The sequence below is a fragment of the Heteronotia binoei genome, chromosome 7, assembly GCF_032191835.1.
Source record: "Heteronotia binoei isolate CCM8104 ecotype False Entrance Well chromosome 7, APGP_CSIRO_Hbin_v1, whole genome shotgun sequence".
Taxonomy (NCBI): Eukaryota; Metazoa; Chordata; class Lepidosauria; order Squamata; family Gekkonidae; genus Heteronotia; species Heteronotia binoei.
Window position 1 is genome coordinate 79,086,961 of NC_083229.1, and position 22,074 is coordinate 79,109,034.

The 22,074-nt window shown below is 40.6% G+C and overlaps 1 protein-coding gene across 10 annotated transcripts in view; it reads left to right on the plus strand.

Moving 5' to 3' along the window:
• ZNF521 (zinc finger protein 521) overlaps nt 1-22,074 on the plus strand; it is a 466,135-nt gene that overhangs the window by 188,070 nt on the left and 255,991 nt on the right. For all 10 annotated transcript variants that reach the window (XM_060243880.1, XM_060243883.1, XM_060243886.1 and 7 more), the window contains one exon: nt 10,199-13,554. In XM_060243880.1, coding sequence (XP_060099863.1) covers nt 10,199-13,554 — 3,356 coding nt within the window. The remainder of the gene's footprint in view (nt 1-10,198; nt 13,555-22,074) is intronic.

The following is a 22,074-nucleotide window of genomic DNA, read 5'->3' on the forward strand; positions in this document are numbered from 1 at the left end:
GCTGCAGGGGGATGTTCTCTTTCTGATGTGTACCCCCTTGCCCAGTTGGTCTGTAGGTAAGGGCTGGACTGTCATCAGTATGCCAATGACACTCAGCTCTATCAGTTGTTGGATGGCCAGCTGGACTCCACCACAGAGGTTTTGGTAAGGGCATTACAGGCCATAATTGGTTGGCTTCCATGGAGCTGACTGGAATTAAATCCAGTGAAGATGGAGTTCCTGTACCTGAGTTGTGGGGACTTGAGATCAGGAATTCAGCTCCCAATCTTCAATAGGATACCACTGAAGTTGACATTGAGGGTGAAGAGCTTGGGGGTGGCTCCTAGATGCCTCCTTTTCACTGAAGGCCCAGGTTGCCACTGTTGCTTAATTGGCCTTTTACCACCTGCAGCTGGTCAAACAATTAGTCCCATATCTCACTTCTCAGGACTTAGCTACAGTGATCCATGTGATGGTCACTTCCAGGTTGGATTATTGTAACTTGTTCTATGCAGGGCTGTCCCTGAACTTGAGAGCCAATTTGGTGCAGTGGTTAAGTGTGCAGACTCTTATCTGGGAGAACCGGGTTTGATTCCCCACTCCTCTCCTCGCACATGCTGGAAAGGTCTTGGGTTAGTCATAGCTATTGCAGGAGTTGTGAGAGCCCTCTCAGCCCCACCCACCTCACAGGGTGTCTTTTGTGGGGGGAGAAGATATAAGAGATTGTAAGCCGCTCTGAGTCTCTGATTCAGAGAGAAGGGCGGGGTATAAATCTGCAGTCTTCTTCTTCTTGATCTGGAAGCTGCAGCTAGTGCAGAATGCGATGGCAGTTGTGCTGATGGTGATGGCTGTGTGGGCTCATATTCAGCCAGTGTGCCAACTGCAAATAGAGTACCAGATTCAGTTCAAGGTTCTGGTGTTAATTTTTAAGGCCCCATGCAGTCAGGTCCCTGCATATTTTCAGGGCCTATGCATCCAGGGGGGTTGATTCCCCACTCCTCCACTTGCAGCTGCTGGAATGGCCTTGGGTCAGCCATAGCTCTGGCAGAGGTTGTCCTTGAAAGGGCAGCTGCTGTGAGAGCCCGCTCAGCCCCACCCACCTCACAGGGTGTCTGTTGTGGGGGAGGAAGATAAAGGAGATTGTGAGCTGCTCTGAGATTTGGAGTGGAGGGCAGGATATAAATCCAATATCTTCTTCAAGAGAGAGAAGCAGAAGACTTCTATTGCCTCCCTTCTTTTTCAAGAGAAAAATGTCCCTTGCTTTGGGTGGAACAAGAAAAGCCATTGATATATATAAGGGAGGAGTTGGCAGTGCACACCTCAGGAAATAGGCAAACTGGGCAGCTGTCCCAGGGGTATGGTAGGTTGGGACTCCCAAGCAGCAACAACCTCACCCTTCGCAACAAAGGGCAGACTCCCACAGCTGCCACTACTTGTGCCCACCCACTGGGCTCAGGCAGCTGACTTCTAGTAGTAGCTCCTGATGAGGTGGGTGATACGATAGGAACACTGGTTCTGGGGATCCATCCTGGCTTTTTGCCCAGTGCCCCAAATTCACTAAGTTTTACATCTGTTACGATTTGAGTAAGGGATAAACTTACACTTATGTGGACCACCCTTTCCTGTTTTGGGAACCTTTGGATCTAATTGAGAAGCTCACTTAAAAGGTAAAACCCCAATTGGCCAGGTTGCAGTCCCACAGCTAACATGCACTTTATCTTGTTAGGAGGCACAACTGATTTTGAAAGTTGCTTGGAGCCATTTCTATGTTTTTAACAATGTATTTATTTTATTTCTTGCTTGGAGCCAGTTTATAGAGAGTAGCATTTTCCGAAACACTCAAGCCCCTGTTGACTTGGATCACAATCTTGTTAAGAGCTTAAGAGTGTCAGCCAAAATAAAGGGGGGATGTAAAGGAAGAACAGAGCACCTAATTTTCTGCTTGCAAAATATTCCAGCCCAAACGTGTGTATGTCATGTACCTTTCTGATGCCTAGCCACCCCTGTTCAGAAGCAGCTCTGTTAATTCAGTGAGCAGCACTGGGAATAAGATCACTTTCAAGACTTCACAACTATTGAGGTTGGCACATGAGTGGCTGGCTGCTTGCACCACAGAGGTGCTTTGTGCTTTGATGCCTCCTCCCTCATACTCTATGGAATAACTCCTTCTGGTATTACTTCACTTTTCTGTTAGCAGAGCACTTTCCTCATAAATATAACTGAACAGGTGTTACTTTGCCACTAACTGAGTTTCCAGCTGTCCTTTTCCAACACAGACTGGGCGAAAATCTGTTGTTTGGTACTGTTAGGCAGACTAGAGTGCTCTCAAGCCTGAGACGAAGGCCTTTCTTGCAGGATATGGTGGTTTTGCTGCCAGAAGATGGCCAGGAAGGCCTGGCTGTCTAACAAAGACAGTCCTTCAGCTGCTGGGTGTAGTTCCAGCTTTGCATTCCCTTTGGCAGCAGCACAGAGACTGCTGCAGTATGGCCAGCCAGCAAAATTAGGAAATAAGGACCTCTTTTATTTACTCAGGCTGCTGAATCATGGGCATTCCTGTCTGCTTGGAGAGAAAATCAGGCAGCTCTACTTTCCACTGGCAGTCTCGAGAGTGTTTGGTACTTTCATCTCAGAGTGTTCACACACTTGTTTTAATGTGCTTTATGGAAACAGTGAAACTCAGAAAGTAAAGAGGAGAAAAATCACAACACACATATACACCCCTACCACCACCCCATGCACTAACGATGCACTAAGATTTGTAGAATGACTTCATAGGGCTGGCAGCTTTTCATTTGCACAAGGCAAACCTGAATTTAGAGTCAGCTGGTGTGAAGAGCCTGGTTCCCCAAAATTAAAAATTAACATGGACATGCTAAGTGCATCACATTGAAACATAGAATCCTTGCTGTTACACAAAAAAGGCATTTACAGTGAGGAGCACTTAGTGACCAGTAGGATATGAAAGAAGGCACAAACACACTTAGCATTTTTTTTTTAAAAAAATGCCATTTATACAAAAAAAAAATCCCACCCCCAAATCATAAATAACTCTGTGGAGAGTTTTGGGATATTGCCAGTAAGCAACTCTCACTTTTTCCCCTGGGAAATGTGTGTCCAGAAGTGAACCTAGGGCCAAAATATTTTGGTGAACTTTTGTATAAAATATTAATTAAAATATAAATAACATTGACCTAATTCTGCATGCCACTGTATACATTTTTATACTTCTGTATTACAGTGGCATTGATGGTACTTAAGTGCCATTATTCTCTATATATGTGTGATACAGGTCATATTTTCTATTCATATATTCAAAGCTGTATTTGTATAGAAAGTGCTTTTGATCTTACCTGCAGTTTATTTTTCCACCATGATAGCTGCTACATCATTCAGCTTGCTTCCACAAGGATGTCATTTCTACTCAGTATTTGAAGTAACCATGGCCACCATGACACATTTCCCATGCATTTTACAATTGCTAGTTCCATGTACTTTTTGGATTCTGACCTTCTTGCGTGACTGTTGTTTTGGCTTGAGAATATATAACGAAAATGCTGTGTGGTCATGAAAGACAGGCTGCATAGAGTTGCTAGTCTGCTTGTGACAACTGTAAGGAAATGTCACTTGATACAGAGTTGATCCTTTGGGTAGATTTCTACTTGTAGATTTCACCCAATTTGTATGTGTGAAGTTCCTTCCTCTGTCACCCCCTCCCCTTCTCCCCAGGAAATTCTTGTTAATTTCTATTCATACCAAATGGGAAATCTTACCAGGTATCAATGCAGCAAGAGATCCCTTTACAGTGCAGAAAATGTAGAATTTCACTTTTAAAATAGAGTTGCAATAATTAGCTTTCTGCAGTCTTAATATTGTTTTAAATGAGATACCTTATAACAGTAAGGGTTATTATTCCACTGAATCATTTTGGTCCTGATTCATAAAAAAATAAGTCAGATCTATTTTTGAAGTTTATTAATCTCTTCCCCCTTCACTTTGTGTGTCTTCTCTAAGTTTAGAACGGGAGAAAAAGAGAATTCCATATTTTTTATTCATATCCCTCCCCCTGGTAATTTGAACCTACTCTTGGGAGTCTGAGGTAAAGCCTTAGGTAATAATTGAACTGCCAGGGCACTTGCAACTCAAATGAAGCAGTTTTAATGCACTGACAGTAAGAGTTCCCTTCTGTTGTAAACACTCATGCTGCCTTCCCAAAAATATTTATAAAGCAATATAGAATGAACCATTTCCCACTCAATTCAATTAAAAACAAATGAGTATAAACCGTAGTATTTCATGCATTACAGAGTATGCTGCTTCAGTGCCACAAGATCTATAAATTAAAAACTTGCAATAATATAGCCTATTTTATATGGATAATCACTGTAATGATCTTTTATTCTAAATCCTGAAGAACTAGGGATGTACCCAGAATAAAAGAACACACAAACATACCACTCCAGTTATATTAGCACATTATGTTATAACCAAGAAAGGGAGACAAAAATGGAATCAACAAAATAATAGCCTGTGTTCTGCTATCACATTTTTTTTTTAAAAAAGCACATTCAGCAAATGTTAGCCATGAATTTAACTAATTTCAGGATTTGAATGGTATATTTAGTGATAAAGCATTAGTTATATATTTTGTTATCAGTTTTAATATTTAAATCCCTTAATAAAATATTGACATCAGACATTTGAAGTATCTGGAAATATGGAATGGCATTTTCTTCATTGGACATTTTGATTCAAGAAGGGCAAACAGTAATTTTAACCAACTGGTTATGTAATTGTTTTATTTATGAAATAGTTAAAATTTGAAGATACAGCTGTCTGAGAATACTCATTGCTCATCACAGAAGATAAGAAAATGTGCTTAGAGGGTTTTTCTTTTGCCTCTTTGAGTGTGGTGCTGTGGAAAGGGCAGGGGAAATAGTAGATACATAAACACTTAGTTTCTTTAAATGAAACTAAGTCCTCGGGCTAGATTAATTGCATCCAAGAGTACTAAAAGAACTTGTGGATGTAATTTCTGAGCCTCTGACCATTTTGAGAATTCTCGGAAACAGTTTTTGAGAATTCTCGGAAACAGTTGAGGTGCTAGGAGATTGGAGGTGGGCAAATGTCACCCCCATCTTCAAGAAGTGAGGGAAAGGAGGATCTGGGTAACTACCAATTTATCAGCTTGATGTCTAAACCTGGAAAAGGTTTAGGACAATTTTTCAAACACTCAGACCTTGATCATATAGAAAGAATTACTAAGAGCCAACGTGGGTTTCTCAAGAACAAGTGTCAAACTTATGTGTTTTTTCAAAAAAGTTACCACCTTGCTGGATCAGTGAATGGTGTAGATGTAGTTTATCTTGATTTCAGTAAGGCTTTTGATAAGGTCCCACATAATGTTATTGCTGACAAATTAGTAAGATGTGGTTTGGATCTTATTACTATTAGGTGGATATATAACTAGTTGACAGATTGCACCCCAAGAGTGCTTGTTAAAGGTTCCTCATCTTCTTGGAGAGGAGTGACAAGTGGCATGCCGTAAGGATCTGTCCTGGGACAAGTTTTGTTCATCATTTTTATAAATGACTTGGATGAAGGAATAGAGGGAATGCTTATTAAATTTGCATATGATACTTAATTTGGAGGGGTAACAAATACAGTAGGACATGGATGTCAAACTCATTTGTTATGAGCGGCAGTTCTGAAATAAATGAGACTTTGTCGGACCAGACCATGTGCATCATGAAATGTAATGCCAGGTAGCAGAGATCTAAGCTTTATAAAGGACATAGACAAACACAATTAAAAGATTAAAAAAAAAATTAAAACTTTCTTAAAACATTAGCACTTTTTGGTCTTAAAGGTGCTTTCTTTGTATCGTTGTAGCTCCTACACGATTGAGCAAACCTGAGAAAGCATGCTGTGATGCAGAAGGAAGCAAGAGAGTCGGAGAAGGAAGCAGACAACAGCCAGTTGCTTGGGGGCCTGATAAGGGCCTGATTCCCTAGGCTGGATGTTTGACATCCCTGCAGGGGAAGATAGGATGATCCTGATAGGCTAAAAAACTGAGATAAAACAAATGAATTTTAACAGGGATAAAGGTAAAGTTCTGCATTTAGGTAGAAAAAATGCAATGCATCATTATAGGATGGGAGTGACTTGTCTTGGCAGTAGTATGTACAAAAAGGATCTAGGGGTCTTAAATCAGACTCTGAACATGAGTCAGCAGTGTGATGTGCAATTTTGGGCTGTACCAGTAGATGTATAGTGTCCAGATCACATGAACTGATGGTATCACTTTGCTCTGGTTAGACCTCACCTAGAATATTGTGTTTTGGCCACCACAATTTAAGAAGGATATAGACAAGCGGGAACATGTCCAGAGGAGGGCAACAAAGATGGTGAGGGGTATGGAGACCAAGTCCTATGAGGAAAGGTTGAAGGAGCTGGGTATGTTTATCCTGGAGAGGGGATGACTGAGAAGTGATAAGATCACCATCTTCCAAGTACTTGAAGGGCTGTCGAGTTATTTTCTATTGCTCTAGAAGGTTGGACCGAAACCAGTGGGTTGAAATTAAATCAAAAGACTTTATGCTAAACATTAGAAAGAACTTCCTGACAGTAGTTTCTCAGTGGAACAAGTTTCCTCAGTAGGTGGTGGGCTCTCCTTCCTTGGAGGTTTTTAAACAGAGGCTAGATGGCCATCTGACAGCAATGCTGATTCTGTGAACTTAAGCAGATCTTGAGGAGAAGGCAGGGAGGGGTGTATCATTGCTTAGTTTTCATTGCCCTTTCTTACATGCCCAGGGAAATTCTGATCACCACTTTGGGGTCAGGATGTAATTTTTCTCCAGACCAGCTCTCCAGGCTAGAAGGTTTTTTTTACCATCTTCTGGCCCTGGAAAAGGAGTCACTGGGGGTGGGGTGGAGAATTCATGAATTTTCTGCAATGTGCAGGGGATGGACTAGATGGCCCTGGAGGTCCCTTTCAACTCTATGATTCTGTAAATTGATTCTCCAGGGACCCAAGTATGTTCCTGGCTGAGTTCTTCAGGAGGGGGAAGAGAATCAGTTCTTCCTTGTTAGACCATGCCCAGAGGAATTGTAATTCAGTAGCCATGAAGTACTTCAAGCCATCCTTCATGAAAAGAACCCAAAGGAGAAGAATCTTTAAAGAACACAAGGTTTGGGATAAAGGATCATGGGGGTGGGGGGGGAGACATGGTTATGGGCTTTTCTGAGGTTCCAATTCTGTCAGAGAGCCTGTAGATAACAATATATCAAATGTATGTTTAACATTCCAGTGTGATGCTCACATTCTCATGCTAATATATGCACATTACTTCAGCTTAGTTTCTTTGCATAACATTCGTAGGTCATCACAAGACTATGTTTCTCACAAGTAAATACAGAAGGGTTTTGTGGAGATAACAAAAGATACACATACCCAGAATTATCCTATTACAAACTAGAATAGCAACAGAACCTCAATAGATAGATGGTAGATCTGTTTATCTATAAATGTACACAAATGCAGAGAAAGACTAAGATTTGTATACTGCGCTATGAAGTACCAAGCTCTGTAAAAAAAACCAGGAATGCATTGTGCATACTTTGGTCACATATTCAGAGCTGCTACAGCATTTACATTAAATGTATATGCATTAAGATCTCTTTAGAAATTAGCAAATCTAATGGAGTTCTATCATGTTAGAATTAAGGGGCATATGTAGTTTGTAGCTATTTAAATTTCTGTAAAAGGGGGGCATAACATGTTTTCTGTAAGACTCTGATGCTATGGAATAAACGGGAATAGACATTGATAATCCTAATGAACCTGTTCCCTGACACTCTCTTAAGTAGGCAGTTTAATCCTGAAAACTTCAATCCTAAACAGAATCACATTCTTCTAAATTCATTGAGTTTAATTGACTTTGAAGAGTGTAACTGTGTTTAGGATTGTACTGTATGATTTCTGGTTGTTCTTCCTAGTTGAGGATCCTGCCATGAATTAGGTATAATATGTAGAAAGCCTCTCTTGTAGAGTTCAGAAGGGAACCCCAACTTGTAAAGTGTTCAGCTGGCATTGAAAGGCTTTGTTGTGATGGGCAAGGATCCAGGAACGGTGTTGGTTGTTTTTTGCTGACTGGTGTTGATAGTGAGATGGCATTATCAGTTCTAAATGCAGGAAAGGGACAAATCTTCATCTGTTTCCTGTGGATAAACAAAAACCTTATAATGTTGTAAAATTTTGTTACATTAAAGAATGCAGCCTTGAAATGTATTTCTAAAACCAGTTCTTATCTCATGTTTTATAATATCTTGCTTGTGAAGAGTTCTACATATTTTAAGGAATTTGCTGCACACTTTGAAGAACCACTTTCCCCAAGAATTTATCCAGTTTTTAGAGGGTGAGGGTGGGAAGGGGAGAGAAGATGGCATTATCCTAGCTTATTTTATTTTGCAAGAAAAATTGCCATAATATTACTTTAAAAAACAAATTAAAAACAGTGTTTTACCTCTGCTGTAAAGTGTTCTAGTGAACCATTTTTACGCTAAGAAGATTCTAAAGGACAGCACATGGGAAAGTTCTCTTATATTACATATATGATAGAGGCTAGCTTGCATTAATTTAAATGTGTTTTATGCAGGAAAACCTAGTGATGGGTTGTGCCATAAACATGAACAATGATTGGCTCTTTACATGGTCATTTCCTTCTATGTTTTTAAAAAAATTGGGGACGTGGATGGAGACAATGCTGTGTCTGGGCTCTTGGTAAAGTACCATGTGTGACACTGCCAGAAAGACTGGCCAGAGCAGTTTCATTCACTTTAAACATTTCTTCTCTGGGGTCAGGAAATCTCCAAGAGTCCAAATCACGGTTTGTCAGTTTTGGCTGTATCAAACTATGGCCCAATTGTGGTTTGCAGACCAGTTTCTAACCACTATTCTAAACTCAGGTTTTGTTGGCTGTTTGCAAATCATGGTTTCTGGGTTCAGATTTAATGTCAACCCATGATTGGCTTTCCAAACCATAGACTGTCATTGCCTGGACTTGTCCTATAGGTTCTGCCGGAATATAACTTTTCAGGCATGCTAATCTATCTTTAAGTACTTTGTAGACTGAGTAAAGATGTTCTTTGTCAAAAACAAAGCAATATACATTCTAGTTATGGTAAAGCCTATTCATCCCAGTAATGGGGTAGTATAATGTTTAAATAGTTGAGGTTACTATTTGGCTTCTTTTGTTTGTTTTTCAGTGTTACTCATAAATCTTTCAGCTTTTATCGTAATAATGTGTCATTTGTTCCTGTTTCCAGTTTTTTTTATGTTGCTTTGTCTATGATCAGCGAAATGTTCACATTCTGTTTTATTTAGGAAGTTGAACCAGTAAGGTTTTTTGTGAAGAGGAAGAAATGGTGGGCAACCTCTTGAACTTTAACGGAACAAAATACACTGTTAAAATTTGGCTTTTGTGAAGTTCACTCTTTTCACTTAACCCTGGCTGACTCAGTACATGTAATACTGTCTCATGTGATTCCAGTTATGTATTAATCTTTCTTCTGGTTGCTGGCAACCAAATTCTTGATTGCTGATGAAACCCTCCTTATTTTACACTGCTGAAGTTATAATTGACATAGTACTTTTTATTGTTCTTCTTAGTTCCTGTATTTGAGCATCAGTGTTTATAATAACCCGCTAAAACATGTTGTTTCCAGGACCAACTTCATTTTTTAAAAAAAAGAAAGAAAAGAAAGTTAAATTACTTTTTATTAACTGTTAGGCATGCAAGTTGACTCTTAATTTTATAAAAGTATTTTTCTAATATTTTTTTTTCCACTGGGCTCTTCTTCAGACGTTCCCATAATATGCAAATCATTTCATAGTGGATACAAAAGAAGCATTAAATATATTAAAACTTGCATTTTAATAAAGTTGTCAATGTATAATACATATGCAACTAAGGATGTTAAAAAGCAATAAAAAGGAAATACTGAAACAGACCTATTTTCATAGCTGTCCTCATTTTACAGTCAGATTTAAATGAGCATTGTGTAAAGGCTGATGGATATGGATCAAAAATAGCCTTTAATGTTTTACTTTTATATATATTTTTCATTTCGTTTCATATGGAACGTATACATACACATATCAAATGCAATTTGAACATAAGGACTTTAACCATTTGTTTGTTTCTCTTGTTTTTTTCCCCAGATGGAGTAGATATTGAAGATGACCCCACCTGCTCATGGCCAGCTTCATCGCCTTCCAGTAAAGATCAGACTTCCCCAAGCCATGGAGATGGTTGTGATTTTGGTGAAGAAGAAGGTGGCCCAGGGTTGCCCTACCCGTGCCAGTTTTGTGACAAGTCATTTAGCCGCCTCAGCTATTTAAAGCATCACGAGCAAAGTCACAGTGATAAGCTCCCTTTCAAGTGCACATACTGCAGTCGCCTCTTCAAACACAAGCGGAGCAGAGATCGCCATATCAAACTTCACACAGGAGATAAGAAGTATCACTGCAGTGAGTGCGATGCAGCATTTTCAAGAAGTGATCATCTTAAAATCCACTTAAAGACTCATACCTCTAACAAGCCATATAAATGTGCCATTTGCCGTCGTGGATTTCTTTCTTCTAGTTCACTTCACGGTCACATGCAAGTCCACGAGAGGAACAAAGATGGTTCTCAGTCTGCCTCCCGAATGGAGGAGTGGAAAATGAAAGACACTCAGAAGTGCAGTCAGTGTGAAGAAGGTTTTGATTTTCCTGAAGATCTCCAGAAACACATAGCAGAATGCCACCCTGAGTGTTCCCCAAATGAAGACAGAGCTGCTCTTCAGTGTGTTTACTGCCATGAGCTCTTTGTAGACGAAAGTTCACTGGTAAACCACATGGAACAGAGTCATAATGGGGCAGAAAAGAAAAATATGTGCAGTATTTGCTCAGAGAACTTCCATACGGTTGAAGAGCTGTACAGCCATATGGATAGTCACCAGCAACCAGAATCATGCAACCATAGCAACAGCCCTTCTTTAGTGACTGTTGGCTACACCTCAGTTTCTAGCACCACACCAGATTCAAACCTCTCAGTGGACAGTTCAACTATGGTAGAAACGGCTCCTCCAATATCAAAAGGTCGTGGAAGAAAGCGGGCAGCCCAACAAGTACCAGATATTACTGGGCCTTCAAATAAGCAAGCCAAGGTTACCTACAGCTGCATTTATTGCAACAAGCAGTTATTTTCCAGCCTTGCAGTACTACAGATACACCTGAAAACTATGCATTTAGACAAACCTGAACAGGCCCATATTTGTCAGTATTGCTTGGAAGTGTTACCTTCGCTTTATAATCTGAACGAGCATCTTAAGCAAATACATGAGGGCCCGGATCCAGCACTAATTGTTTCTACCATGCCTGCCATGATCTATCAATGCAACTTCTGCTCAGAAGTTTTCAGTGACCTCAACACTCTTCAGGAACATATTCGCTGTACTCATGGATTTGCAAATCCTGCTGCTAAGGACAGTAATGCATTCTTTTGTCCCCATTGTTACATGGGCTTTCTTACTGATTCTTCTTTGGAAGAACATATTAGACAAGTCCATTGTGATCTCAGCAGTTCCCGTTTTGGTTCCCCTGTCTTAGGTACCCCTAAGGATCCAGTTGTGGAAGTATATTCTTGTTCTTATTGTACAAATTCTCCAATATTTAACAGTGTTCTTAAGCTGAATAAGCATATAAAGGAGAACCATAAGAACATTCCATTAGCACTAAATTACATTCATAATGGAAAGAAATCTAGAGCTATGAGCCCCTTGTCTCCAGTAACTATTGAGCAGACATCTTTAAAGATGATGCAGGCTGTAGGTGGTGCCCCACCACGTCCTGCTGGTGAATATATTTGTAATCAGTGTGGTGCTAAATACACTTCCCTTGATGGTTTTCAGACTCACTTAAAAACCCATCTTGACACTGTTCTACCCAAACTGACATGCCCTCAGTGCAACAAGGAGTTTCCAAATCAAGAGTCCCTGCTGAAACACGTGACTATCCATTTCATGATAACCTCCACTTACTACATTTGTGAAAGTTGTGACAAACAGTTTACTTCAGTGGATGATTTGCAGAAACATTTGCTTGACATGCATACCTTTGTGTTTTTCCGTTGCACTTTGTGCCAAGAAGTGTTTGATTCTAAAGTCTCCATTCAGCTTCACCTGGCAGTGAAGCACAGCAATGAAAAGAAGGTGTACAGGTGCACCTCCTGTAATTGGGACTTCCGTAATGAGACAGACTTGCAGCTCCATGTAAAACACAATCATTTAGAGAATCAAGGAAAAGTACACAAGTGTATTTTCTGTGGTGAGTCTTTTGGTACTGAGGTGGAGCTCCAGTGCCACATTACAACACACAGCAAGAAATACAACTGCAAGTTTTGCAGCAAAGCATTTCATGCTATCATATTGCTAGAGAAACACTTGAGGGAAAAGCATTGTGTTTTTGAAACAAAGACCCCTAATTGTGGAACCAATGGAGCATCTGAACCTGTTCAGAAAGAAGAAGTAGAGCTACAGACCTTACTAACAAACAGCCAGGAGTCTCATAATAGCCATGATGGAAGTGAAGAAGATGTTGATACATCTGAGCCAATGTATGGATGTGATATCTGCGGGGCAGCCTACACAATGGAGTCTCTTCTGCAAAATCACCAGCTTCGAGACCACAACATCCGACCTGGGGAAAGTGCCATAGTAAAGAAAAAGGCGGAACTCATTAAAGGGAACTATAAATGTAATGTGTGCTCTCGAACATTCTTCTCTGAAAATGGACTTCGTGAACACATGCAGACACATCTGGGCCCAGTGAAACACTATATGTGCCCAATATGTGGTGAGAGGTTTCCATCTCTTCTGACTCTTACTGAACATAAAGTCACACATAGTAAGAGCTTGGATACAGGAAACTGCAGAATTTGCAAAATGCCACTCCAAAGTGAGGAAGAATTTTTGGAGCATTGTCAGATGCACCCAGATTTGAGAAACTCTTTGACAGGATTCCGTTGCGTGGTATGCATGCAGACAGTGACTTCTACCTTGGAGCTGAAGATCCATGGCACATTCCACATGCAAAAAACGAGCAACAGTTCAGCAGTGCAGTCTACAGGGCGGGTGCAGCATATTCAAAAACTGTACAAATGTGCTTCGTGCCTGAAGGAGTTCCGTTCAAAGCAGGATTTAGTGAAACTTGACATCAATGGCCTACCATATGGTCTGTGTGCTGCCTGTGTTAATCTCAGCAAAAGTGGTAGTCCAAGTATCAACATCCCTTCAAGCAGTAATAGACAAGGCATGGGCCAGAATGAGAGCTTGAGCTCCACTGAGAACAAAAACAAAGCAGGAGGGCTGAAGACTCGCTGTTCCAGTTGCAATGTTAAATTTGAATCTGAAAGTGAACTCCAGAACCACATCCAGTCAGTCCACAGAGAGCTCATTCCAGACAGCAACAGTACTCACCTGAAAACCCCACAGGTCTCACCAATGCCCAGAATCAGTCCATCTCAGTCTGAAGAGGTAATTCTATTTTTGTTTTTTAAAAAACCTTTGACAAAATATCCCTCCCTCCCTCCCTCCCTCCCTCCCTCCCTCCCTCCCTCCCTCCCTCCCTCTTTCTTTCTTTCTTTCTTTCTTTCTTTCTTTCTTTCTTTCTTTCTTTCTTTCTTTCTTTCTTTCTTTCTTTCTTTCTTTCTTTCTTTCTTTCTTTCTTTCTTTCTCAAGAATATGCTTAGCCTGAATGTGTTGAGTACTGTCTCGCATAGCCATTAGCTAGCTAGCAATTATTTGCTTCTTGATAAGCCCTGTGTTTTGGCTTGAATGGTGCAGAGTAGGACTAATTCCAGTCTCCCTAGGATATTGTCTTCTTTATCACTGAAGAGAATAATCTTCATGCCAGCACAACTGAGATCTGGAATCTTAGCTGTGGTTCATTTTGAGTTGGAATCCCTCGTTCTGAGTTATGCTTACGGCACAGAGTGTTAATGACATAAAAGTAAACCACATCAAGCCAAAGCGTTGGCATGCAGAGTGCCGTTTTTTGAAAATATTTGTGAGCAACAAGCAGGAGGGCTATTTTTGTAAATTATGTTGTTGACATTAATTTTTCCCTGTCTTGCTCTACTTTGATTAAAAAGAAACACCACAGTGTAACACCTACTTTTGCTAAAGGGCAAATTAGTCTTTTCATTGCAATTCAGTTTTTATTCTTTCTTTTTTTTTGACAGAACATCATGCTAGGTTTTGGATGATTAACATTTCCTGAGAATAATCTGTAATATAAAATTTCACAAATGTGAATATCCCATGGGGCATTAACGAGATCACATTCTTATTCCAGATTAATTAATTCTCAATAAATGCTGTGCCCCTGTTCTATTACCATAATCGCTAACACGAGTTAGAATTGCCAGAGGGGGCATTCCCAAGAATATTTAAATGTACGTTATTTAGCCCTTAACTTGTTTTAACTTCTCTTTTGTTTACTCAAGGGGCAGGCAACATATGGTCCATTCACTACATCCAGTCACTAAGTTTTGTTCCACTATTACCCCCTTCTCTCCTTCCATGCATACCTATCCTGTTGGGAGCTGAGAAGATGGTAACTGTAGGGAAAGTAAGTAGCAATCAGGGCTAGGGGAAAAACCATGGAAGACCAGATGCAGGCTGTTAACCATGCATTGCCTAATGCTGGTCTAGACCATTAGCTTAGCTAAAATAAAATATTTTTTTTTAACAGAGCCTGCTCATAACCTTCTGTGATCCTTGTTTTGATTCTCTCCCCCCCTCCCAACAAAAACCTGATTAAATCAGATATTTTTATAATGTCTAGCAGAAATTCTGTGCTAGGCTATGTAACTACATGTTGGAAAAATGTTCATGTTCTGCCTTTCTAGTATCACTGATTCCTAAAGAAAAAAGGATCTCTATCCACTGAACATCCTACCCTGTAGTACTTGTAGGACATCCTTTCCTCTTATTAAAGGGCAGGCAGAGGATAGAAATGCCAGCTATCAAGAAGAAACTCTCTTGGCTTGTTCTTGTTCCACTGAAATCACTATGTAGACCTTTCCTTGCCATGGAGATAAGCACTGCTACCTACTAATACCTGCTCATCCAAGCTGTTGTTAGAGGCACCAGCTACAAAAGCACTAAAAAGTTGACAACCATGCAGCCCTTACCAGGTATCATCAAAGGAAGGTCATATCATTTCTGTTCTCTGGCTCTTGCCTTGGATAATAGATATCCAGCTCTTTTAAAAGTACTGTATATACCTAACATGGAAAGAATAGCTTTTCAGCCTGCTGTAAAAGAGCTAAGTATCTGAAAGAGGTAACTGCTTTTCTCAGACTGTACATAACTTGGGCATAGGAGACACGTCTGTTTACTTGATTTTTCTGCCACCGCTACTCACATCCAAATTTGTGTTAGCACCTGCTGGGATAAGCAAATACTGCAGCAATCACATAACAAGTTTATTGAATATCATGAGTCTCTCTCCAAATGAAGGCAATAGAAAAGTAATGTCTCCCTCTGGTTCCATCACAAAAATTGATAACCATAGAAGCAATAATATATGATATGCTGATTTGTGCTGTGTTAGCTTTATTATTCTTTCTCCAATGGTTCTTCCAATATGCAATGTATTCTAAGATTTTTCTTTGTGGTGGGGGGGTGGAATCTACTTGGATCTACTGGAAATACACTGTCAGGGTAAACCATGACTTTCCCTTTTTTTGAGAAACTCCAGAAGAACAGCGATATTGCTTGAACTTGGTCCAGAAATGTAAGATCATATGGGAGGGGGGGGGCTCACGGGGAGAGGGGGAGATAGTTGGCAATGGTGATTCTAGATTTCCTGCTGGAAAAAAGACACACGATTTCAATTTGTTGTAGTTTTAACATGAATGATTTAGGGCTTCAGAACTACTTTCTGTGCAAAGTATTAGGCAATGGTCCTAATAACACTTTTGGCTGTCTTATTAGATACAATGAGCTGGGTCCAGCCAGCTTTTTCTCTCAGTCTTAGCTCACAGCTCTCCTTATTGCAGTTCCCATTTCATATGGCCATGCAGATCACATTATCCTCAGCAGTTTGGAATGGTTTCCCTATCAAGATGACTAGTAGTGGCTGTTTGTTTCTCTGCGATTCTCTTGTTTTTACTTAGTTTTAGTTCTGTTATCCTCAGCAAAGCTTTTGTGGTGATAGGGGGACCCCTTTGTCTCTGTTTCAACAGCAGAAAAGCTAGTTGGACCCAACTGATTGTGCAGATGAAATGATTTAGTAGAGTTGCTCTACTTGGTACTGATTAGGCCTCTGCTGGAACATCATGTCCACCTTTTGTAATCGGGTTGCCTAGTCCCCTGCGGCCTCTGGTGGGGGACTTTTTTAACATGGCATGATGATGTCACCCAGAAGTGACATCATTGCGCCAGCGATGGCGCGCCCTGACCGCTCTAGGCATTTCCGGGAAAACCCTATGGTTTTCCTAGATGATCTAGCAATTTGGGAGGGGAATTTCTATGGTACAATAGGTAACAGAGTTTTTCCCTCCCAAATTGCTAGAGTGTCCAGGAAAACCATAGAGTTTTCCCAGAAACGCCTAGAGTGGCCGGTGCACAGCATTGCCAGCACGATGATGTCACTTTTGGTGATGTCATTGTGCTGGCGATGACTGGGGAGGTTCTTCCCGCTGACCCAATGTGGGCCTGTAAATTGGGAACCTCCCTGGCAGAAGAACACCCACCCGGCCCGAAGGCTTGGCAGCCCTATTTGGTAATAACATTTTAAACAGGGTACATATAAATGGGAAACGTTGTCACATGATTGCTGAAAGAATTATGGGATTCAAAATAGATTCTGGTGGGTAGCCATGTTGATCCGAAGCAAAAGTTTTAATCCAGTGGCACCTCCAAGACCAACAAAGTTGAATTCAGTCTTTGTTGTACTTATGCATCTTGACTCTTATTAGCCCTTATTAGCAACTAGCCCCCCCACACACACATGTAATGCTGGAGGACATCTGTTTCCATGTATCTGAAGAAGTGTGCATCTGCAGATACAAAGCCTCTCAGTTCTCTCTTATACCCGTAATTAAACTTTGTTGGTTTTAGAATGCCAGTGGACTCAAACTTAGTTCTCACATTTGTTTCTTAACTCTTGTTGTGTGCTAATTTGCTGCCATTCACAGGTCTTGCCAACTCAGCTATAGTTATCTATCTTGACTCTAAGTTGCCCTTACTGGCAACTAACCTCCTCCACCTATACTTAAGGCTTAAGGAAAACTGTTTCAATGTATCTGAAGAAATGTGTACACACATGAAAGTTTATACCCAGATTTAAACTGTGTTGGGATTAAAAATGTATTGCATACAGTGACATGATGATGAAAATAGGCTTGTATAGATAGTAGGGTTGCCAATCCCAAAGTGAGCAAACACTAGAAATAAACCACTGCTTTTTAATGTTGCAAATAAATGTTTAAGCAATTTCTTTCATAATGATGCAATTATATTATTATAATCACAAACCAAAATTCATTAAATGTCAATAGAAAAATCAAAAAGTTATTTCACATCACTCTTGTAAGGTAGTACTTTACAGTCCACTGTCTCAGTTCTCCTTTGCTTGAAAGACGTAGACAGTACCACACTTGTATATGATTCCTCCTATGGGTAGCAGACCAAAGTCTGATAGGTGCGGCGGATAAACAGGTCCTAGGTTCAGTTCTTTATTTCGTTCACCTTCCACTGGCCGCTTTCTTTTAGCTTTGGAACCTGTGCTAAAGGCAATTGCTCACACATTACAATACAATGTTACTTTGCAGCTTGCAAAGGATGTCCATGAAGAACCCTTCAGTAGAAGGTGAACGAAATACAGAACTGAACCTAGGACCTGTGTATCCGCCACACCTGTCAGACTTCGGTCTGCTACCCATAGGAGGAATCATATACAAGTGTGGTACTGTCTACGTCTTTCAAGCAAAGGAGAACTGAGACAGTGGACTGTAAAGTACTACCTTACAAGAGTGGTGTGAAATAACTTTTTGATTTTTCTATGGACATTTAATGAATTTCGGTTTGTGATGATAATAATATAATTGCATCATTATGAAAGAAATTGCTTAAGCATTTATTTGCAACATTAAAAAGCAGTGGTTTATTTCTAGTGTTTGCTAATCAGTACACTGCAGTTTCCAGTTTGCCCAATCCCCAGGTGAGGGCAGGGGATCCCCTGGTTTGGAGGCCCTCCCCGAGCTTCAGGGTCATCAAAGGGGAGGGGAGGGAAATGTCTGCTGGGCACTCCATTACTCCTTATGGAGACCAATTCCCATAGGGTATAATGGAGAATTGATCCACAGATGTCAGGGGGCTGTTTTTTGAGGTAAAGGTACCAAATGTTCAGCATAGCATCCAGTGCCTCTCCCAAAATACCCTCCAAGTTTCAAAAAGATTGGACTAGGGGGTCCAATTCTATGAGCCCCAAAAGAAGGTGCCCCTATCCTTCATTATTTCCAATGGAAGGAAAGCATTTAAAAGGTGTGTGGTCCCTTAAAGTGTGATGGCCAAACTCCTTTTGGAATTCAATTATGTTCGTCACAACTTTGCTTCTGGCTCCACCCCCAAAGTCCCCAGCTATTTCTTGAATTGGATCTGACAATCCTAATAGATAGCCTGGAGGGGGGGGGGGAATTAACAAGGGCATGACAGATATTTTCAAGGATCCTAAAATCTATCTTTGAACATTTCTTGCCTTGAAAACCCTGCAGGGTCTCAATAAGTTGTCTGCAACCACCACCAAAGTCTACCTCAAAGGAAAATGGGAACAAAAGACAGCAGTATTTCAAACAACTACAATGCAGATTTTAGTTGGTTAGTAGAAGAAGAGTTACAGAATAAATTTGGATGAAGTTAATAAATATTATAGAATTGCCTTATTTGGCCATTATTCAGAGAATGGCCAAATATCTGTGGGAGTGGCTTAGGCTTAGAAAGTCCAGCTAGTAAGAGTAGATGTGGTATTGATGACCCTGGCTGTTCTTTGAAATTGCAGTGACTGTAAACATTTTTTTTAAAAAACAGCCATAAGAAAAAGCAGTTTTATTCCTCCCTTTGTTCATCATACACAAAGGTGGAGATCCTGAGAGGACCAAACCAGGACCCTGTAATTATCAGCAGCAAAAATGGGAATAGGCTTGCCAGTCTCCAGATCCAGCTGAGGGATCCCCTGGTTTTTCAGGTTCCTCTCTGCCGCCAGAATCCCCTAACCCCCCAATGTGGCAGTTTTCCCATTATCTTCTGTGGCTGCATCTATGAGTCTGCCCTTTGGATGACGTAAGAAAGCAGTTGCAGCCATATGGATTTTTTTTTTTTCATAGATCAGCTCCAATTTCATAAACAGGTTTTAGATGTTTATGCCTATCTCTGTTGTTTCTGTTTGTATACAGAGAAAGGTTTCACAGTGTATTGCAGTGTATAGCTATTTTCTCCCATTCAGATACTAAATAACAATATAGTGTGTGTGTGGGGGGGGGGGAATTGATGAAGATTGAGAGTAAATATGTGGGGCTCCTGAAAGACAGCCCTGGATAAAGCCAGGCTTATCTATCAAAAAGAAACAATGGTGGTTTTCAAAGGTGAAACAGAAACTTGATGTTGACAGGGTTTTTTAAGGTGATGGAGATTTATAAAATTTTAAAGAGGCCTACATGTTGCCTTTTGTCAGAATCCTGAGAGCTTTTGCAAAATTTGCAATAGGCATAAGAGTTGAAGGAGTATTCTCCAGTGAACACTTGCAAACTGTTACTTTTATTGGGCACAGCTGTTGCTGATTGTGGGTGGAAAGAGTGGTTGGTTGCTTGAATGTTACCTCGTTGTCTTATAGCATGTTTTTTAACGTAACAGCTGTGGGGAAAGAATAGCAAATGAATATCACAGGTACAAAGTATCTTATCAGCCATCGTCTTTCTACAATTGTTAGGGCCAGGAGTATAATTTTTTTTTTTGCAAAATTCAGGAACCAGACTAGTTTGGAGAGAAAGAGCAAGGAGTGGGCAAGGCACCTAACACACCACTGAGAAAAGGAAACCTGTGCTTGCTGTTTTGTTCTGATTTTTTCCATAAATCCCAGTTAATGCTTCACTGAGAAGTCGGAAGACTCAAGCTTTCTCAAAACATTTGAAAAAAAAAATACAATACAGAACACTAGTAAATCCCAGTTAGAAATAATTACAGCTAATCAAAGTCCATCTCAGATTTCAGTATTTTTACTGCCCAAGATCAAGTTGGTACCCAAACACACTGCATTTCACCTGATACTCAGTCAAGAAAAGCTCACAGAAACAGGTCAACCAGCACAGTTTGTGAAAGAACTAGAGATGAAACCCTGTGCACCTCTTAAAGCAGATTGTTCCATAATATCATGGCAGTCACTTAGAATACATTTCCATCTAAAATGATTGGACCCACTGAAGTTCCCTGGAACTGTAAACCCTTGCATGCTGAGACAAACAGAACATGAGAAGTCATCAGTTTAACTTTGTGGCTTGGTTAGTTGAACCCTAGTCTGCAGGTCTAGTCCAGCACTGATATGACTGCACTACATGGTTGTCTTCTGACAGTTAAAGCAGCAACCAGCAGGACGTTTACTGTGGGGATTAGGCTTTCCCTTTGTCTCTTCTCAAGTTCTCTGTTGGATTGTGTGCTCCACTTTTGACAGTATAGCATATGTGATGAACATTGTCTGTGGATTTGTCTCATAGGCAGGATCCAAACCTGCAGCTTGGGGCAGCAGCCTCCCATCCCAGAAGAATTCCAGTAGAAGGGAAAGTGCCCTGCAGACAGTCAGACTGCGTATGGCCCACTACTGGGACAGGGATGGGCTGCGCAGTCTGGAGGAGTGGGCAGATTGCTCAAGTACTTGAGTGGGTCTTCCCAGATGCACCTGGCTGTTCAGACAGCCAGGAAAGGCGGTAGGGAAGCACTGTGGAGATTTGCTACCACTTAGGAAGTGGTAGCTTTTTAAGCCGTTTCAACTACGTTGGAGGATGGGGTGAGTACGGGAGTCAGATAATTGCCAGATGTGTGTGTCTGAATGTTCTTTTTTAATCCATCTGGGGGCTATCCCTGTGTTGCCTCAAAGTGGCCGACTGGACCCAGCCATATTATGTAATCTGCTGTGCATATATTTGAGATCTCTGTCATGGGACTAGACTCAGTCTCAGTCTTTTTCATCTGCAAAATTGCTAAATATTTTTTACAATATCTGCTAAACACTTGTTCAGAATGTGCTTGAATGTATGATTGCTATTCATCAGACCAGTAACTGGTTTGCAACTGGACTCACCTGCTTTAGTTATCAGTTATATGTTTCTTTTGTTGTTTTGCATTTTTATGCAGTTTAATTGGGATTAATTTTGATATTAGGTGGTTTGATACCATGTATGGATAATATGATGGCTGTAGACTCATAAGCACATGCAATAGTCATACACCTAACAAAGTATTTTCAGTGTTCTCCATTTTCTAATCAGTCAACTCCCCCCCCACCCAATATATTCCCCAATTGCCATTTTCTGACAGACGTTGTCAAGTGGATCCTTAGACTGTTATTATTATTATTTTCAAGTAGCTCACGCAAGTGCACACATTGTTTAGTACACTGGTTTTCAGTTGGTAAGAAAGTACCCTCAATCAACTGAAACCCTGGCCTAAATTATGTTGTGCTAATAATGTGATATCATCACTAAGGAAGAGAAAGATTGGGAACAGGGGGATATGATGTGAGACTAAGTGAAAGCTGGTTATGTAGGCTAGGCCTGTGTCACTTGAAGAGTAAAGAATCAACTTTGCCTGGAAGTCAGTGCTTTGCCGGAAAATTAGTCCTAGGACAGATACTGTAGAATGGCCAAAATATGTTTTTGCCAGTGCTGTGTAATGTGAATGAGGAAGACACCCTCATTCACATTACACAGGATGATGATGTAGTCATGATGTAGGATGATGATGTAGGGATGATGCAGTCAGGTGAAGTAGCCCTTA